Source organism: Petaurus breviceps, unplaced genomic scaffold (genome assembly GCF_028583685.1).
Source record: "Petaurus breviceps papuanus isolate PSGF00001 unplaced genomic scaffold, PetGlider_PUasm1.0 225, whole genome shotgun sequence".
Classification (NCBI taxonomy): domain Eukaryota; kingdom Metazoa; phylum Chordata; class Mammalia; order Diprotodontia; family Petauridae; genus Petaurus; species Petaurus breviceps.
The window spans coordinates 14835863-14853488 of record NW_027185889.1 but is presented as its reverse complement, the minus strand read 5'-3'; the positions used below and the strand labels follow the sequence as shown (position 1 = coordinate 14853488).

The 17626-nt window shown below is 41.1% G+C and overlaps 2 protein-coding genes across 4 annotated transcripts in view; one reads left to right on the top strand and one right to left on the bottom strand.

Annotated features, from left to right (window-relative positions):
• Nucleotides 1-13309, top strand: part of CEP83 (centrosomal protein 83) — a 141260-nt gene extending 127951 nt beyond the window's left edge. For all 3 annotated transcript variants that reach the window (XM_069095175.1, XM_069095176.1, XM_069095173.1), the window contains exons 12-16: nucleotides 1639-1796; nucleotides 3771-3900; nucleotides 10130-10233; nucleotides 11693-11882; nucleotides 12628-13309. In XM_069095175.1, the coding sequence (XP_068951276.1) occupies nucleotides 1639-1796; nucleotides 3771-3900; nucleotides 10130-10233; nucleotides 11693-11882; nucleotides 12628-12732 (687 nt within the window). In that variant the 3' untranslated portion in view covers nucleotides 12733-13309. The remainder of the gene's footprint in view (nucleotides 1-1638; nucleotides 1797-3770; nucleotides 3901-10129; nucleotides 10234-11692; nucleotides 11883-12627) is intronic.
• Nucleotides 13310-13933: 624 nt separating this feature from the next.
• The window catches only part of PLXNC1 (plexin C1), a 226955-nt gene continuing 223262 nt past the window's right edge, over nucleotides 13934-17626 (bottom strand). Inside the window, exon 31 of the mRNA XM_069095172.1 lies at nucleotides 13934-16521. Within this exon, the coding sequence (XP_068951273.1) occupies nucleotides 16417-16521 (105 nt within the window). The 3' untranslated portion in view covers nucleotides 13934-16416. The remainder of the gene's footprint in view (nucleotides 16522-17626) is intronic.

The window sequence follows — 17626 nt, the reverse complement described above, 5'->3', positions numbered from 1 at the left end:
ACTTCCTTTTATTTATTTATTTTTATTTTTATATATATTTTTTATGTTCACATTTAGAGAGCAGTGGGTGTAGGTGACAGAGATGTGGTTGTAAAGGGAAGATTGACTTCAAATTCCACCTCTGACATGTACAGGCATTGTGACTATGGACAAGTCACTTATCTCCTCACTTCTCTAGGTGGTTCTATATAAGTTGCAGAGAAGGTGCCTAATTGCATTGGTGGTGAGCATTTCCTCATTTGGGAGCTCCCTATTGCAATGAAATCACACTTATAATCCCTATTCCTACCCTATTACTGTACTAATATATAGATTATAAGAAATGCACAAAAAATAGACATTTTAACAATGTGAGAGTTTTTATTTTATCAGTGGTACAAAATTGTTTTGCTCTCATTAAAAATATGCTTTTATTAATAATAATATTTCTTGGAGCAGTATAATTGAATATGCTCCATGATTTTGAAAGAAACTTTATATATATCGTAGGAGATAAAGTAGACTTAGAAATAATAATTATTCAGTTCATTTGATAAATAAAGGTAGATGGGTACTTTCTTTTTCTTTGCTGGGGGCGAAGAAGGTGGTCAGGGGAGATACTTTGCTAAAAGATACATAATATAGCATTCTAGAAATAGTCTTAGGATTCCTGTTTCTCAGTATATAGATGGTCATCACATACCAAAAAGATACTCGCCAAAATTTTAAGGTAAATTGAATTCCTTCTGATGACCACTGAGCAGTGTTCGGTCCAGATGTACTCCTCTTTATGGAGTTCTGCTGAGTACCCCATGTCCTCCTTTACTTTCCCGTTTGTGTCTGGCTGTCTTGGTTGTGTCTTTGTTTGAGTGCGAGAACTAGCTTGCTTCATAGGATGCAGGAAGGGGGAAATCCTGTACAGTTAGGCTATTAAAGGTAGGTTAGGGCCTGGTTGTGAAGGGCTTTTTACCCATCAGTGGTTTATATTAGATCCTGGAATCAGCAGGAAGCTGGTAGAGTTAATAGAATAGGGGTGAGGGTGTTTTCAGAATTGTACTTGAGGAAAATCACTTTGGCAGCTGCATAGAAAAAAGGGTTGCATTGAAATAGGGGGATCCAGGAGGAGGCTGATGGAATAAGCAGTGGAGAAGTGGGGGCTGTGAGCAGTTAGGAGTGGGTGGGTGTCCACAGTGTGCAGGTAAAAATGGTACAGTTGGCTGATCCGATAGCCTCTGGTCAGGAGGGGAAAAAAGAAATTTCAACTACTTTTTACTTGTCAGAAGGTTTTTTGGGGAGAGAGGGTATTAAGCTTTTGGCTAAAAATGTATGAGCATTATATGGGTTTAATTTGTTAGTAGAATCTCTGTTACCCATTACTTTTGCTGTGAATTTTTACCAGTACTCAGGGCCTGATATTTTCAGGAGACAAGGAGTAATTTTTCCTACAAGAATATGGTAATAGTGAAATGTTGTTTTCTCTTCCCAACCATCCCACTTCACTGGGAGGAAGTGGGTGCTAGGCAGATACTGGCCATGAAAATTGCTCCTGAGGAGTACTTTGGCGGGGTGGGGCAGGGTGTCCAGATTCTTTCTGTTTTACATCTCTGATATTTTTGTTTAATGAGCATCTGTTTTTTCCATTCCTTTTTTCTTTTAAAGCAAATCAGTGGTTTACAGATCCAGGTTACCTCCCTCACACAGTCGGAGACTGAGTTGGTAGATTCTAACCTAAAGCTGAAGGAGATGGTGGAGAGGCTGAAGCAGGACTGCCGGAATGCACGGAGTCAAGCAGAAAAGACTCAACTAGAGGCCGAAAAGTAGGTGCAGCTGGAAGTTTGCTTATGAATGCTGCACAGCGCTCTTCTCAGCAGGTCTGGCCCTTGTTGTATACTCATAGATGTGGACGTGTGTATGCACACATGCGTGTGCACATAGACACAGAAATGGGGGGGTTAGAGGGAGTGAGGAGACTGTGCTTCCCTCTGAGCCCCACAGCTCTCTATCTGCAGGTGGGCAGCACGTTTCAGCCTGAATCCTTGGGAACTGGGGTGAGTCATTGTGTCAGTCAGAGTTCATAAGGTGATTCTATAGTCTTTACAATATTGATATTAGTGTGCATATTCTTTTGGTTCTTCTTACTTCATTGAATGCTTTCTTTAGTAAAGAAGCATGAAGTGCTGGATGTGGTGGACACACAAAAGTGTTACCAAAAATAAAATTGATTTTGTGTTAGCAAACAGGAAACGCCTGGTAGCTGTTGTAAAAGTAATTTCCAGGCATCCTGCTGTACATTCTTGCCATGAACCTGTTCAAACAGAGATCAGTATCAGTGCTAAATGAGAAGCTGTGGAGCACAATTGAGGCAGCTCTGACCTGGCCTATCCAAGTAAGCCATTGGTTCTGAAAAATGAGCTGTAAAAATGACGGTAGAGAAGCAGCCGAAAAGATGCTCTCAGAGAAGTAGACATAATGAGAAAAGGAAGTGAGTCAGCTGTCTAGGGATTCAATGGGATAATCAACGATTAGCCAGTCTTCCCTATTGTTTTTCATGAAAGATCTAGAAACAGGCCCCAAAATGTTGGATGGACCCCTTGTTAGAAGATTGACAGAAGGGCATGGACAAGAGGGCAGTGTACACCCTTGGAGGAAAATCACAGATAGAGAGTTTTCAGAGAAGGTAGAAATCATCCATTCCAGTCCTCCCTGCCCTATCCATGAAGCATCTGAGGCCCAGAGAGGATTGAGGGAATACACACACTGAACAGCGTCATGGGTGATTTTATCTAGAGAAAAAATGTGCTGACATGGAAAAAGGGCCCAGGAACTTCTTTGTGTTGTGGAAGTGACGATGGCGGTGACAGGGACATCAGTGCACATTTGATCTGCACAGAAGCCTTGTGGGGTAGAGGCTGTAGATCTTATTAACTCCTTTTTTTTGCCAACCATAATTTAGGCACCGAGTTGAACAGCATGACAACAGGCTGGATTGCCTTCAGCGTGGAGCTCACTTTAATGATTCCAAGCTTCCCATGAAAGCACAGGCCCGTGGTTTTAATCTTAGCCTTCTGTAGTTGTTGTTGTGTGGTCATGAGTTATGAAGTACAACTGTTGTTGAAGGTGTAAAAGAAACATCAGCCAGAGGGGCGGGTGTGTGTATCTGTGTCTGTCTGTCTGTGTAGAAAACAGCTCAGAACCCTGAAGGGGCACGCACTGAAGAACAAGTGTGAAAGATGCCGTTGTCCAACGGGACTGGTCCTATGGTGAGGGGGAGGGAGAACGGTCCACAGTGAGCAGAAAGACCCCTGGGCAGTCACATACAACTGAGAAATACCCTTGGTGTCGGGGGTGGACTTCCTCTGGTGAGCTTATGGGAGTTTGAGAACAAGGGGCCCCAAGGATGGGCTGTGATTAGTTGAGAAAAGTTATGATTTCAGGGCTATCACAGTTATTTTAATATTTGCAGATGAGGAAACTTTGGAGAGTTTAGGTGATTTGACCATGGTCAAAACTATAAAGTCAGAATCAGGATTTTAACCCAGGTCTTCCCCATCATGCCACTCTGCGTCCTGAGAAACTGTTCATTTTTCAGGGCCTGTATTTGCCTGACTGTCAAAATGAGGTTTGGACTAGATGCTTCCCTGAGATCCTGTCCAGCTTTCATGACCTGTGATTCTGTAGTGAAACTTAGTAGTGAGTTGTGATGTTAGTGACTGTTATGATGTTGATATAATCTTACGTTGTTTAGGAATATGACTCGTTAAAATTTTTTTTTCCAAATTTATTTCTGACAGTTGTTTTGAAGAGAAGCAGGCACAGTGGCTGGAAGAAAAGCGTAAACTTCATGAACGCCTCACAGAAAGAGAAGAGAAGTACAGCCAGGCCAAAGAGAAGCTGCAGCGAGCTGCACTGGCTCAGAAAAAGGCAAGTCAGCGACTTATCGTGGCGTCAATGATTTTGTTCAGTTTGGTCCGCTTCTTCACGGCCCCATTTGGGGTTTTCTTGGCAGAGATACTGGAGTGGTCTGCCATTTTCTCCTCCAGCTCATTTTACACAGGAGGAAGCTGAGGCAAACAGGGTTAAGTGACTTGCCCAGGGCCACACAGCTAGGAAGTGCCTGGGGCCGGGGCCAGATTTGAACTCTGGAAGATGAGTCTTCCCTGACTCCAGGCCCAGCGCTCTATCCACTGCACCACCCAGTCTGCCCATTATCATACTAACAACAACAATAATAATATCAATATTCTGCCTTGCTTTAAGATTTTCCAGGCTATTAAGCAATTTATTTTGAGAATAAGGTTTTTAGGGCATGTTTACTTTCAAATTTAAATATGATTTTAGATAGTCAACTTTATAAGAGTGGGACAGGATGAGCAGGTTCACAAGTCAGATATTTGTAATTCAGTGCATTTTGCCAGAGAAAAATAAGAATGTTTGTAAATGGATTACAGCCTTTAGAGCTAGAAGAGTCATCTAATCTGTCTTATAGAAGAAGTGACTTCACCCAAGTCACAGGGACAGTCAGACACCCACACTCTCCACTCTGTCCATGACAGCTCGCCATTGGTGCACTTGCTGCTTCAGTTCTGAGGTTCCCCCAGCCTGTGGGGGGAAAGATAGACACACACACACACACACACACACACGCACGCACGCATATGCGCGTGTGTGTGTCTCCATAATATACCTGAAGTGTAACAGTGATAGTGCTATTTCAGTTATTCATCACTGTTATTTATTTAATTGTTCTAAGGGGAAAAAATACAAGCATTCTACTGGTGTTGCCATGTGTAGTGAGGCATGGAATGTAGTTGTCTAAAGAAAAATGAGTATCACACAGAAGGTAGTGGAGAGATGCATGGTGGGTATGAGCCGCTGTAGCCTATATTCAGTGAAGAGCCCTAAGAACAAGAGTGAAAGCACGAGTTCAGAAGACACGTACATGTATGTCTGCCCTCTTTTCATGTCAGCATGGGATTGGCTCCAGTGGTGGCAAAGGCAGCTTCAGGTTGCAGTAGTGGGAGATGGTGATGTCAGGGGCAGGATCAGCTAAATATTCCTGCCACCATTACCATACTAATTCTCTGTGTTTTCAAAGTTTTATGGACAGAGCTGTAATGTGCCTTAGAGATTACCTAAAGACAGTCCTTTTATGTGAGGAAAACACAACCCAAAGAAGGTGGAATGATTTGACCAAACACGTTAATTAGTGGTAGAACCATGACTAGCACCCAGCTCTCCTGATTATTTCTATATCCTGTTAGTTTAAGAAGGAAATTTAGTATAGGTTCCTCCCTTCCCAAGTGTTCTGAATTAGAGAACATGAGACACACTGGTTAGGCATCAGTTCCCTATTTATGAATTGTTTTTAACTTGAAAACTGTCTGTATATGTATGTAAACATAGTCCCTAAAGTCATCCTCACTGGGGTACTACACAGATGGCTTAAGAGTCTAGTGCTTTTCTCTCTCACTTTCAGACTTCCTACCACTTTTTTCTTCCTTCAATAACAAAGTCTCTGCTGTCTGTCATAGAGACTAGTGGTGTCTGGATTTTCCAAGGTCCAAGACGATTTCATCACATGACTTCCTTTTACTGGTTTAAATCCTAGAATGTGGAAAGAGACCATATTCTGTCTACTTTGCTTGACATAAAGAGAGTTTGCATTACTTTTCTTTTTTTTAATGCTTTATTAACTTCTGATTTACATCATTTGTTTCCGCCAGATTTTGAGTTACAAATTTTCTCCCCGTTTTTCCCCTACCCACCACCCCAAAATAGCAGTCCCACAGGATATCCCCTACTCCAGTCTGCTCTCTCCCATATTTTGTCCCATGGGTCTCTATGGCATTACTTTTCTTGAGGAAGCTTTCATTTAAAGTATCTTAGATAGAAACTTCTTCAGTTATTCAGTTGGTTTGGGGTTGTATGACTCTGGGGCAAAAGTGACACCCAGTAGTGACTTAGGCCACCAAAGCAAATCACATGTATGCTACTGCCATTCTTTGGAAGCCAGTCATTTAAATCCTTTAGACCTCAGTTACCTCATATGTTAATGGAGATTTGGAGTAGTGCAGTGGTCTGCACATTTTTTTTGATCACATACCCCTGTCAGTAAGATATTTCCAACATGCATCTGAAAAATATGAATATTTACTTAGGTTATAACATTTGTGTTAAAGCATTTTGTAACTTACTAAAAATAGGAACTTGAAGAATATGAGAAATATAAAATATTTTGAAAAAAATATTAATGGTACAGAAAACCTTTTTGCTCTCACTCAAATTTTTTAGGGACAGTAGTGTGATTGAAGATGTTTCATTCTTTTTTGAAGATCTTGGTAAACACTTTGTGTTCTAGCAATTCAAGCTTCTGCTTCTAAGTTTAGCATATCTTGATAACTTGGTTTTAATGATTGTCAGCTGAAAAAGATACTTCACAAACTTGCATAAATCTACATAGAAGAAGTGTATCTTTGGTTCTGCTTGCTAAATTACAATACTCATTTTTCAACCCCATCCTCCAGCAATTTAGAAGTTATTGTTGAATCTCAGCTAGTAAATTTCCATTTTCCCTGATGTCACTCACTTGTTTTTATAAACAAGCTGTATGAAAGGTTTTGTATTTTTTTTGACAAATAGTTTCAAACCGACTATAGAACACTTGGGAAGATGTTTAAACAGATCAGAAAATTCTATTTCCAAGTTTTTTTAAGTGTGCAGATATGAATTTTTAGAGGTGATATTTATCTTTGGCAGCCTGGAGAGGTAAGAGAGGAAGCATCTAGAAGGTGAGCATGGTCAATGATGTCAAACTCTAGAGAGGCCAAGCAGGATGGAGATCAGCACTAGAAATCACTGGCAAGTTTGGAGAGAGTAGTTTCATTGAAGGGTAGGGGGCAAGAGTAAAAGAGAGATGAGAGACTAAGAGGGCTAGGTTTGGGGGGAAAAATCATGTCATGAGGTCAGCAGTGCAGATTGCAGCCCCTCTACTTCAGCTCACTCTCACTGCTGAAGGAAAAGTGGGGAGGCAGAGCTCTTACCAGCCACTTTTCCTGATTATAGAGCTACACCATGACGGGATCTGGAGGACAGAGTATGGGGACAGGGAAGAGGGACTTTCACAGTGCTGCCAGTGGGGCAGGTACCTAGATTGTGGTCAGCTGCGGTGATGTAAAGGAGAGGTTTGGATCTCACACAACCTGTAGAGGTCCTCTGGGGAACTTGTGGAGTTGAGGAAGAGTCCTCTGGGGAGCTTGTGGAGTTGAGAAATGGGTGAAGGGGTGGTAGAGTTGTACTGGAGATAATCCTGTTGAGCCTTGGGGTGAGATGACCCATTTTTCCTCCCTGATTATTTACCCTAGGGCTCATGACAGCCCAGTTTATAAATCCCTGCATTAGATGACTGACAAAGTCCCTTCCATCTCAGGGGAACCTGACTATTGAATTGGACAACCTGTGTTTGAATCCCATTTTTCCACTGAAACTTAATTGCCAGATTCAGTGGCCTTTTCTCATTTTCCTTGACCTCTCTTCAGATTTTTGATTACTCTGATCACCCTCCCCTCTTCTCTTTAGTTTTTTTGGGACACTCCTGGTTTTCTTCCTGCCTGTCTGACCATTCCTTCTTTGTCTCCTTTGCTGGGTCCTCCCCCACATCATGCTTTTGAACAGTAGCTATACCTGGAGGTTCTGTCCAATGTCCTTTTCTCTTCTCCCTCTGCACTTCTTCACTTAGTGATCTTCAAAATCAGCTTCTCTGGTTTTAATTACCATCTCTAAGATGATGATTCTGAAATCTCCCTGCCCCAATCTCTCTGCTGACCTCCAGTCTCACATCTCCAACTGCATGTCCAATAGACATCTTCCCCCCTAAACCCAAACCCCTCCTACTTTCCTTGTTATTATAGAAGGCAGCTGTATCCTCCTAGACCCTCTGGCTCAAAACCTAGGAGTCATTGTACACCCCTCACTCTCTCCCTCCCCATATCCAAGCTTCATCAAGGCCTGTCAATTTTACCTCTGCAACATCTCCCAAATATGCCCCTTCTCTTCTCTGACATTGCCTGGGCCCAGTCTGATTCTCATCACCTTACCCCTGGACTATTGCAATAGCTACTGGTGGGTCTGCCTGCCTCTAGTCTCTCACCACTCCAATCCATCTTCCATCTAGCCACCAAAGCACAAGTCTGACCATGTTGCTCCCCTGCTTATTAAACTCCAGTGCTCCTCTATCCCTCTATGATCAGCTATGAGAAGTCCTCTTTGGCACTCATAGTTCCTGCCTACCTTTGCAGCCTTTTTATACATTGAATCTTCAGTCTTTTAATTCCAATGCCTTACCTCTGCTAATTCCCATTTATCCTGTACATTGTTTGTACACATTTGCTTGTTGCCTCCCCCATTTGACTGTAAAGCTCCATCTGATGCCTGCTCCCTTTATGGACTTTATGGACCTCCATGCCCTTGCCTCTACAATGAGATGGTCTCTCCAGTCTCTAGCTCTGTTGCTATGAAGCAGAGGGCAGGCCAGAGGAGAACTGATCCATTGCATTTATCTAGAAAAGGGCCATGTAGTCAAACAGTTGATATCCACTTTAAAAAATCCTGTAGTCTGTAGTTGTAACTCTAGCTTTATCTCTCCCTAAAAAACTCTGCTCCTCCAGAAGCTACTGCAGTAGACTAGGAAAAACATTGGATTTGAAGTATGGGACTTGGTTTCCAATCTTCTGCCAAGTGCTGGAGCCAGTGACTCCCCCTCTGGGTTTCTGTTGCCTCATTTGTAGAACCAGGGGGCTGGGTTGTATGGTCTTCCAAAGTATCCCCTTGTCATTCTGGGAACAACCTAATGTGGAATAGTGTTCTTCCTCTCCAGCTGGCTTATTGCTGCCCGTGCCAAGGTCCACCTCATCTCCCACCTTCTGCTAAGGCAGCCCGTGTGCACTTCTGAATTCCCGTAGCATTCATGTGCACTTAGCATCTTACCTTGGGTTGTGTTGTTTTTTAATCTTTGGGGGGATCTGTCCCATCTTTGTTGGTCTGACTCCTTGGATCCTAAGGAGAGCCCTTCCTATGATAGGCTCTTTTCAAATGATTGTTAATGGATGATGTTGCTGATTACTTAATATGCTAGTACCCGCTGTCACTTTCTAAAAAAATAATGAGAACAAATGGAGTGCTTTAATGGGCCACATGATATTCTAGATAGGTCCTAAAAGAACTGATGCCATATTCATTGATTCCTTTTTCTAAAACGTGGCACAAGACTTGGAGCCTGCAATTAGTAGAAATGAACAATCTAATATTTGTAATATCTTTTTCTACTTAGACGTGCTGCAGTTTTACAAAACTGAATTATTTGCAGTTGTAGCAGTAATTATTCATTTATTTTAAAAAATTATCTAGTTAGCCCTTTCATTAAAGAGATTTTTCCTCATGTAATTTTAAATAAGGTTTACGTGAACAAAAGTTAATTTTCAGAAATATTTTTCTTAATAAAGTGAGGTATGGCTATTAAATTACCTTGTATTTTTTTTTTCTAACAATTCAGTCCTTTGAAAAGATGTTTTTACCTTTGACTTTAGTCTCATAGCAGTTTATAAATTTTTGGGAAAATGAGGTTCCAGTTGTAGGCAGGCTCAGGCTCAATCAACCTCAGTAAACATTTATTAAATACCTGACAAGCTACTTTGGCCCCAAGATCTTCAAGTATTTGCTGGCCAATGAAAACTTCCTCCTTGGGGTGCAGGGTTGGGATGGTTCTCCAGGACCCTTAAGCTAGAGAGGCTTCCAGGCCCCCCAGTAATCAGAGAGTTTTTGAATGAGAAGAGTCATAGGCCTCTAAGTGAGGTGCTGTGCAGAAGAAAATTAGTAACATTTGACTCCTGCACTTTTTTCAGGTTACATGCAGCTTTGTTAGTGACATCAGTTTTTCTAATTTAGCATTTATAATGTTAGGTCAATTGAGAACGAGAAGGAAATGTGCGGTTGATCTCTTTGTCATTTAAGTAAAATCTCATCTTTAAAACTTCAAAGGAGGTGACTAAAGGCGTTGTGGGACTTTGGGAGAGGGGTGGTACAGAACAATATATTCAGTGACATTTTGAACTGAGAAGATTTCATACATTAAACAGACACCTCTTTATATTTATAGAGAAAATCCCTCTATGAAAATAAATTGAAGAAACTGCAAGAAAAAGTAGAACTTCTGGAAGCAAAAAACGAAGTACTGGAAACAGAAAATCAAGTTTTAAATAGGTAACAAAATGCTTTTATCACTCCCTTTGTACTTGAAAGCTCACAACTTTGGCTTCTTTCAAGACCCTTTACACAAATAAATCTCCTTGGTGTGCTGTGCCTGGGGGTTCTGGGAAACCACAGTAGCAGCCACTGGCCTGTGGGGGCTTGGCCTACCACAAGATTCTTCCAAGAAGCAGAGTGGCAAAACCCAGCAAACAGCCTGTGGTTTTTAAGCCAGGGACCAGTCTTGGGGCCCCTGTAAAGGTTTCTGGGTCTTGCATTTGACCTCCCAACTTCACCTATGCTCTGAGGAGAACAGTGTTAGCAACATTCACTCTGAAGAGCCAGAGTTCCTTGTCTAACCTAAAAGGGACCTGAGGGCTTCCCATCAAACTGTCCTGAAACCAGCATGATATATATGCCCATTTTCACTGTGGTTCATAAAAAACATTTCAGCTTCAGTTCACCGACAATAGCTTGCTTCTAGCTCCCAGCCCTTCTGGACCTGAAATTGCCCATAACATGAGATGGTCATGTTTAACGGTGTACAGTGATGTTCCAGGGAGTAGTTACCAACAGAATGTTCATAATTGTTTCTCAGTGAAGGAAGCATCCTGGAGTTTCTAGATTCCCAAGTTAGTACCAACTTTTCATTAGACCACGTGGTAGGCCGTAATAGAAGGCATCAAATTCCTTTTGTAAAAGAAAGGGTAAGATCTTATCTGTGCTCCACATCCATTTAGACTGTAGATAGCAGTAGTCAGGGAATAAAAAGGGGTGGGGAGTGGTGTGATACTTAAGCACTAGTATTTGTGCTTTGGAGAATCTGATGTTTCTGAGAGGACAGGAGGCTATGGAAAACCACGAAGTAACCCCTCCCCCCCTTCCTTCCCATCCTCCATCTCTTCCTTGGGCTCTCATCCTTGCTAGAAGCAAAGGGTACCCCTTGGGCAAATTATTGGTGTATGTGGAGCTTTTCCATTTTCTTACATTTTGCATTTGCATTTTATTTTACATCTTTTGTAAAAAGGAGGAGATAATTCATTATTTTGGCTCAAAAAAGACTTTTTGGGGTGTGAAGTGGCAATTATTTTAAAATATAGTTAATCCTTGATGATAAATTATGTAAAATCTTCACCAAAGCCCTATTTCTATGTCTTGGGTGTTGTAAAGGTGAGTTGGGGTTGTTGAAGGCCAGCTATGCCATCAGAGCAAAGATCCAAGAGGCCACTAATAAATTTGGGGGTCTAGGATCACAAGGTGGGGTGCCTATACTGATGAAACTGAGGATCTTAGAAGAACCGAGCTAGTTATTATTAAACTGTTAGATAGATGGTCTGCATCGTAGAGCAACTCTGTAGACCATTAACTTTGTTTATTTAAAAAGAGTAGGAACTTTCTCCAATTCAGACCATGCTGAATAGCATATTGAAGAGATATGTATTTCAGGGCAACAATATGACTTCTCTTTTAAAAGACAAAATGTGCCATATGAAGACTACACTAAGCTCCAAAAACGATTGAAGGATATACAGAGAAGACATAATGAATTTCGAACTTTGATCTTGGTTCCTAACATGCCCCCAGCAACATCATTCAATTCGGTTAATTTGTTGTCAGCACCCTTGCCTTCTGGTGTGGAAACATCTTTCCCCCCTCACCTTCCGGTAAGAGCATTTTCAGATTTTATTTTATGTAGGGAAAATAATTAGATGGATGTCATTCTACTGATTTAATCTTTTACAATTAAATTGTGAATGTAGTTAATGACCAAGACCTTTGAAAAATTCACAAGCTTCCATTATGCCCCCAAATTTTGTCTTCTCATTAGGACAGTTTAGACTGAAATACACAGATTGGAGTCTTGCCTGCTTTTGCCTTCTGGGAGTGAAGTGCCCCTAAAACATGTACCAGAAAGGAGGAACCTTGTAGTTTACAAGTTATAATATGGAACTATCACTGACTGGAAGGTTTCAGAGTTTTGAAAGCTAATTAAGTTGCATTTTATATTGTAAGTTACTTAACACTTAAAATTTTCACTTAACACTGAAAATTCAAAGCTCCAAACTTTAGTTGGTTTCAGAGGAATAGTTCAGTGTTTTGTTTATAAATCACTATACAAACTAAGGCCCTGTTTGAAGAGAGCTGTATGAATACAGATGTGAGATGGAAGTGCATTCTTATTTCATTAGCTCCCTGCTGAAATTTACAGCTTAAGAAGAGACTTGCTCAGGGTTACAGTGGGAGGCAGGAGAGGAGCCGGGACTGGCTGCTAATCCAGCCCCCATCAGCTGTAGGGCAGATGTACTGCCCCTGCTGGCCTCTTCTTACTGGAGGTCACAGTGGGTGAAGGAATGAGGCAGGAAAGTGTGTTAACTCTCCCCTCTGGTGTGCTTCTCCCCTGGTTTTAAGGAAGAGGAACATCAAAGAGAACTGGCTGTCCTTCGAAAAAGATTGGAAGAACTAGAAACCACTCAGAGGAAGCAGCTGGAAGAGCTCGGGCCTCCTGGAGAATGAGACCGCAGTGCTAGGCAGTCAGATCAGTGGTTCAATAAAGATGAGAACTGAGACACCTGTGGCATTCCAGAGGCTTGATTCCTGTTTGCAAAAAAAAAAAAAAAAAAAAAAACATTTTGCCTATAATTGGAAAAAGTACCGACTATGTGCAGTGTTGCTTAAGTATACACTGAAGGCAAGCTGCATTAAAAGAATCATTTTCAGAAATTTGTTAGGATGTTTAATTATATCCCTTATAAACACCCACACACACTTTAAAAGGAACTGTAATATGGGAATCAAAATTTAAAATCATTTCTCTATAATAAAACTTGACTATATTGAGTAAACTCTGGCATTTTTTCTAAAACCTTGATTCCCTATTGCATTCCACCTGGGAGATAGTGACTAATAAATGAAGGCCTGATAAAAAATACCCTGATTTTGATTACAACCAAACTTTTTTTTAAAGGTACTTTTATTGTCACCACTATAGGAAAGAACCTTATGATCTCTTGAAATGTTCTTTATGAATGTCTGCCTTTTTCAAAAGCACATAATTTATTTTAAAAGTTTAATAAATATTTTTGTATCAGAACGTATTACCTCATTTTTAATTTGATACTGATTGTACAGCAGATTTGCAGTAGCCTAGTAGATGGAGATTGACCAGCATGGGGGGGGGGGGGGTGTGGAAAGCACTGTGTGGAGTAAATCAAGGAGTGAGGAGGGCATGATAGTTGTGGAAGGCCTTTCACATGGCAGTGGTTCTTTCTTCAGCCCCAGAAGACAGAGCTGTGAACAGGGTTTTTTTTGGTCATTTTTGATTTAGAATGATTGAAAGATCAAATGAAGTCATGGGATCATAGTGGTAAGAAACTTAGAGGCCTACGTCTAAGTCTACTTCTTTCATTTTACAGAGGAGAAAATTGGGGGCTAGAGAGGAGAAATAACTTTGCCAGAGTCACCTGGGGAACAGGTGGTAAAAAGCTGGTATTGGAGCCCAGGAGTTTTGACTTAACCTGACTGCCAACACATAGCTCATTAATGCTGAAAAGTTTTAAAATTTCCCCTAGACAACTTCCTAAAATTGCCACATCAACATGAGTTGCTGGGATTATTTGAGAGAGTAAATATTATAAAAGTCCAAGAAAGAACATTTCCACACCATTCCTTAAAAAATTATAAGCCATGATAAAAGTAAATTTAAATGGCAAATTAATAGCCTTTGATACATCAAAGTGTTTATTTTGGATATACACATTTAAAACATTCATCTCCAAGAACAGCTTCAATCATGTATACAAGAAATTGATTTTAAATCCTAATACTGAAAATGTAACAGAATTAATCATAAAATGCTGCTGTAGACACTAGTGTTAGGAAAAAAAAAGCTTATAAATAAATTGACCTTCACCCCAAATCAGAAAATAAAGTTAAAAATAGAAATTGTTTGACAGTTGTTTCTCTGGCTGCTGTTTAATATGGACTCAGTTACTGATTGTCTTCAGCACGTCTGATCAGGCTATCACTGCCTTGGGCTAGTGTGCTCCAAAAAGCTGCTTTAGATCGTGCTTTCATGGGAGAATCGACGAGCACTCTACAAACATCAGTGAGTCTTCATACCACCTCTGTGAGGTAGCTTAGAAAGATTTTCCAGAAATTGAGGCACAAAGAGGTAAACAATTTGCCCAAAGTTCCTACCAGCACAGTCACTGGAAGAGCTAACCCAACCGTTGCTTGTGTGCCAAAGGGTTTGAGGGGGGGAACCCTAAAAAGTATTATTCAGAAAATACTTTGATAAAGCCACAACTGATCATGAGTTCTCATCGTTTCCATAGTCATCTTCTACACCCTAAAGAAGGGCCATCTTTTGGGAAAGCTCTCTATTCTACCATTGATTGCCATATTTACTCTTTCATTAAAAAACTCCGCCATGTTTCTTTCAAAATGGTAGCAGCTTTATTTTGGGACCCATCCTCTCACCTTTTACACCTATGGGGGAGACTTTTTGGTAGTATCTTTGAGGTGTGTCCACAGGACAGGCAATGGTCAAAAGCTATGGGAATCAGGAAAAGTGCCTATTTAGGGCATTTACTATTCTCCTTGCTCATTGTTTGGGTGTTTAACCCTTCTCATTCCACCAGACACTGAGTAGGAGGAGAGAGGGAGAGAGACACTTGCATTCATTTAAGATGAAATGCAAATTTTAAACCAGATGTTAACTACAGTGTTGGCAAGTGCTTCTAAAAGGGGCATGGGATCATTGACTTGTAGGGAAAATTTCCTAGGCTGGAACTGGGAATTCTGAACCTCAGCCAAGAGGGTGAGGTGCCACAAGAAAGGTTGATAGTGATGACAAATTTTTTTCTTCTGCTATACTATAAGGAAAACACAGTGGTATTGAACTTGGTCATGAGCAGCAAAAATCCAGGATACAAAACCAGCAATAAAAGATTACGGTATCACTAGAAAGGGATCATTTGAACAAAGGCATGAATGAAAATGGGTATTTTTTTTTGGACTTTTTCCTTTGAGGAATACTTTTTAAAAATACATAATAAGACAAAGATACCAAGCTGTATACTAATACCTTTCAGGCCTCGGACCTTTATATAGATATAATACTCCAGTGTGTACAGCAATTTCATGTAATGTAATGTAAAATGTATCATCATCTTACCACACACTTACAGGTGTTAATACCCATTGATTTCACCTGAGACCTAAAGCAAGGAGGATGTTGGGGGAAGGGGTAGTTTAGAGATTTCAGGATGGATACATGAGGTACTCTATCCAGAAGAGTTCTGATGGAATTCTGGTGCTAAGTTTGCACACAGAAATAATAAATGTCAATGAGGAGGGTTTTTAAAAAAAACATGGAAGTCATCAGCAAACAACACGTTCACTGTCAAGTACGTTTGGTACTTCTGAATAAAAAACAAGTACGCAACACAAGGCAGAAACACAGCGCCATGGCGAATGGCAACTGCATCCAGACAAACCAAAGCACTTGCTTTAGGCCACAGGTGAAATACAGGTGAGTTTGATGGAATGCAGTTGGTGACTACTGAAAAACACGAGCCCTTTCAACAATGTTGCCACACTGTTAAGTTTTTGGTTTAAAAAACACACACACAAATGCTAAGTGTACACACCACCACATTTTGCAGTCACCTTTTCCAAGAACTACTGGGGACGAGCTTCGACACCACAAGTCCTCAAGGTTGCCCCAATAACCCGCCAACCACACCTTACCATGGATGGGAGATCCCTCCACATTTCACATTTTGCGTTTGGCATAGGCAGCATCCTTTTACTGTTGGATTTCAGTGTCGTCACAAGTGCTACATAGCTGTAGTTTTGAGACAAAACCACTTGAATCATTGTGCTTAAGTGGAAACTGTAGTTACAATAATACTGACACTTGCTTACTGGCCCTGTATTCTCTGTAAACGAGGAGGCTGTTTAAAACCACCACGACATCTATATTTACATAAGGGTCTCCACAGTATTTACAACAGGCACGATGGCTGGTCAGCTTCTCTAAAAGTTGTGCATGTGCCTTGGTCTCCTACAAAAGATTCCAGGAATCTGTGTGCAAACTTTTTTTTTTTTTAAAGGCGCCAACGTAGCTCGAGCCACCATTTTGTTCCAAGCTGTCAGAAGAATTTCACCATCTTAAGCCAGGCCACAACATGATGTTCACACCCATTTGCATTTCTTCTTCTCATCAAATAGGACTTTTACGTGTAAGAGCTGCTTCTGGGCATCTTCTAGCCCTCGTTCTCTTTCTAGTTTATTTAGAATCTGTTGACAATTAGAACAGTTATTTTGGATATTGTGGCTTTAAGCACTACAACTCCCTCCTTTGTGCATTCCCAATGCCATGAGTGGTAAAAAAAAAAAATCTGTATGAAACAGATGCCAACGTTTGCCTCGGTCATTTACATACTCATTCTGCAAGTTGTTTTTACTAAGTCATTATCACAGGATCAACAACACTCCTGCTGGAAATAGCAGCTCCTATGAAATACCATTGATTTACTTACAGATAGGAGGCCAGCTTCTCACTGGCCAGGTTATATGCATTATTATCATAGCCATTCCAAGCACCACAAGCAACCGAGGCAGCCAACATGCAGGAAGCTGTTTCACCTCCATCCAATGCAGCAGGCCGGGGGAGGGGGGGAGGGAGGAGAGTGGAGGGGATGGAAAAGGAAGAAGGGATGTTGGGAGGTAGGGTCAGGCACCCTGATCAGGGGTCATAGGTCCCCACCCTCCCCTTCCCCAGTTCTACCCTATTCACCCCTGCCCCTTGAAAACAAGGATGCTGAATCATGTTGAAGGAACTCATCACCTCTACCCTACCTTATTGCTTCACTTGGGTCTTCAAAGTAGAAAATGGAAAGGGTGAGCTATTCTCACCACTGACATGGATAGCCTGGCCCAGCATGACTGAGTGGGGGGAATGAGGGAAGGGGGGGATTAACATATATTTGGAGACTGCGTCTTTCATGAATGCTTCTGCATGAATTCCAAAAGAGAAAAACCTAGATCAATGGGAATTAATTAATGGCGGAGAATGGCTTTACTGAAATAATCTTTCCTTTTGTATTGAAAAAGAAATGGACATCATTTCATCTAGATAATCACTGAGTACCAAACCTAGGTGATACAACCAGCTATCACTAAAGCAAATTACAAGGTTAGTGCTAATTTATGAATAAGTAGAAGCCAGCCCCATTTAATATCAAGTCACATTAAATGGGAGAAGTTGACTTTCTGAGATCTTTGTAAAACTCTTCACACACAGTAGGTGCTTAATAGGCTGGTTCCCTTTCTCCCCGCTCCCCCTATTGCAGTTTAAGTCTGTATTTGTGTGGCTGGCAGGCCAGATCCACTTTATGCCCAG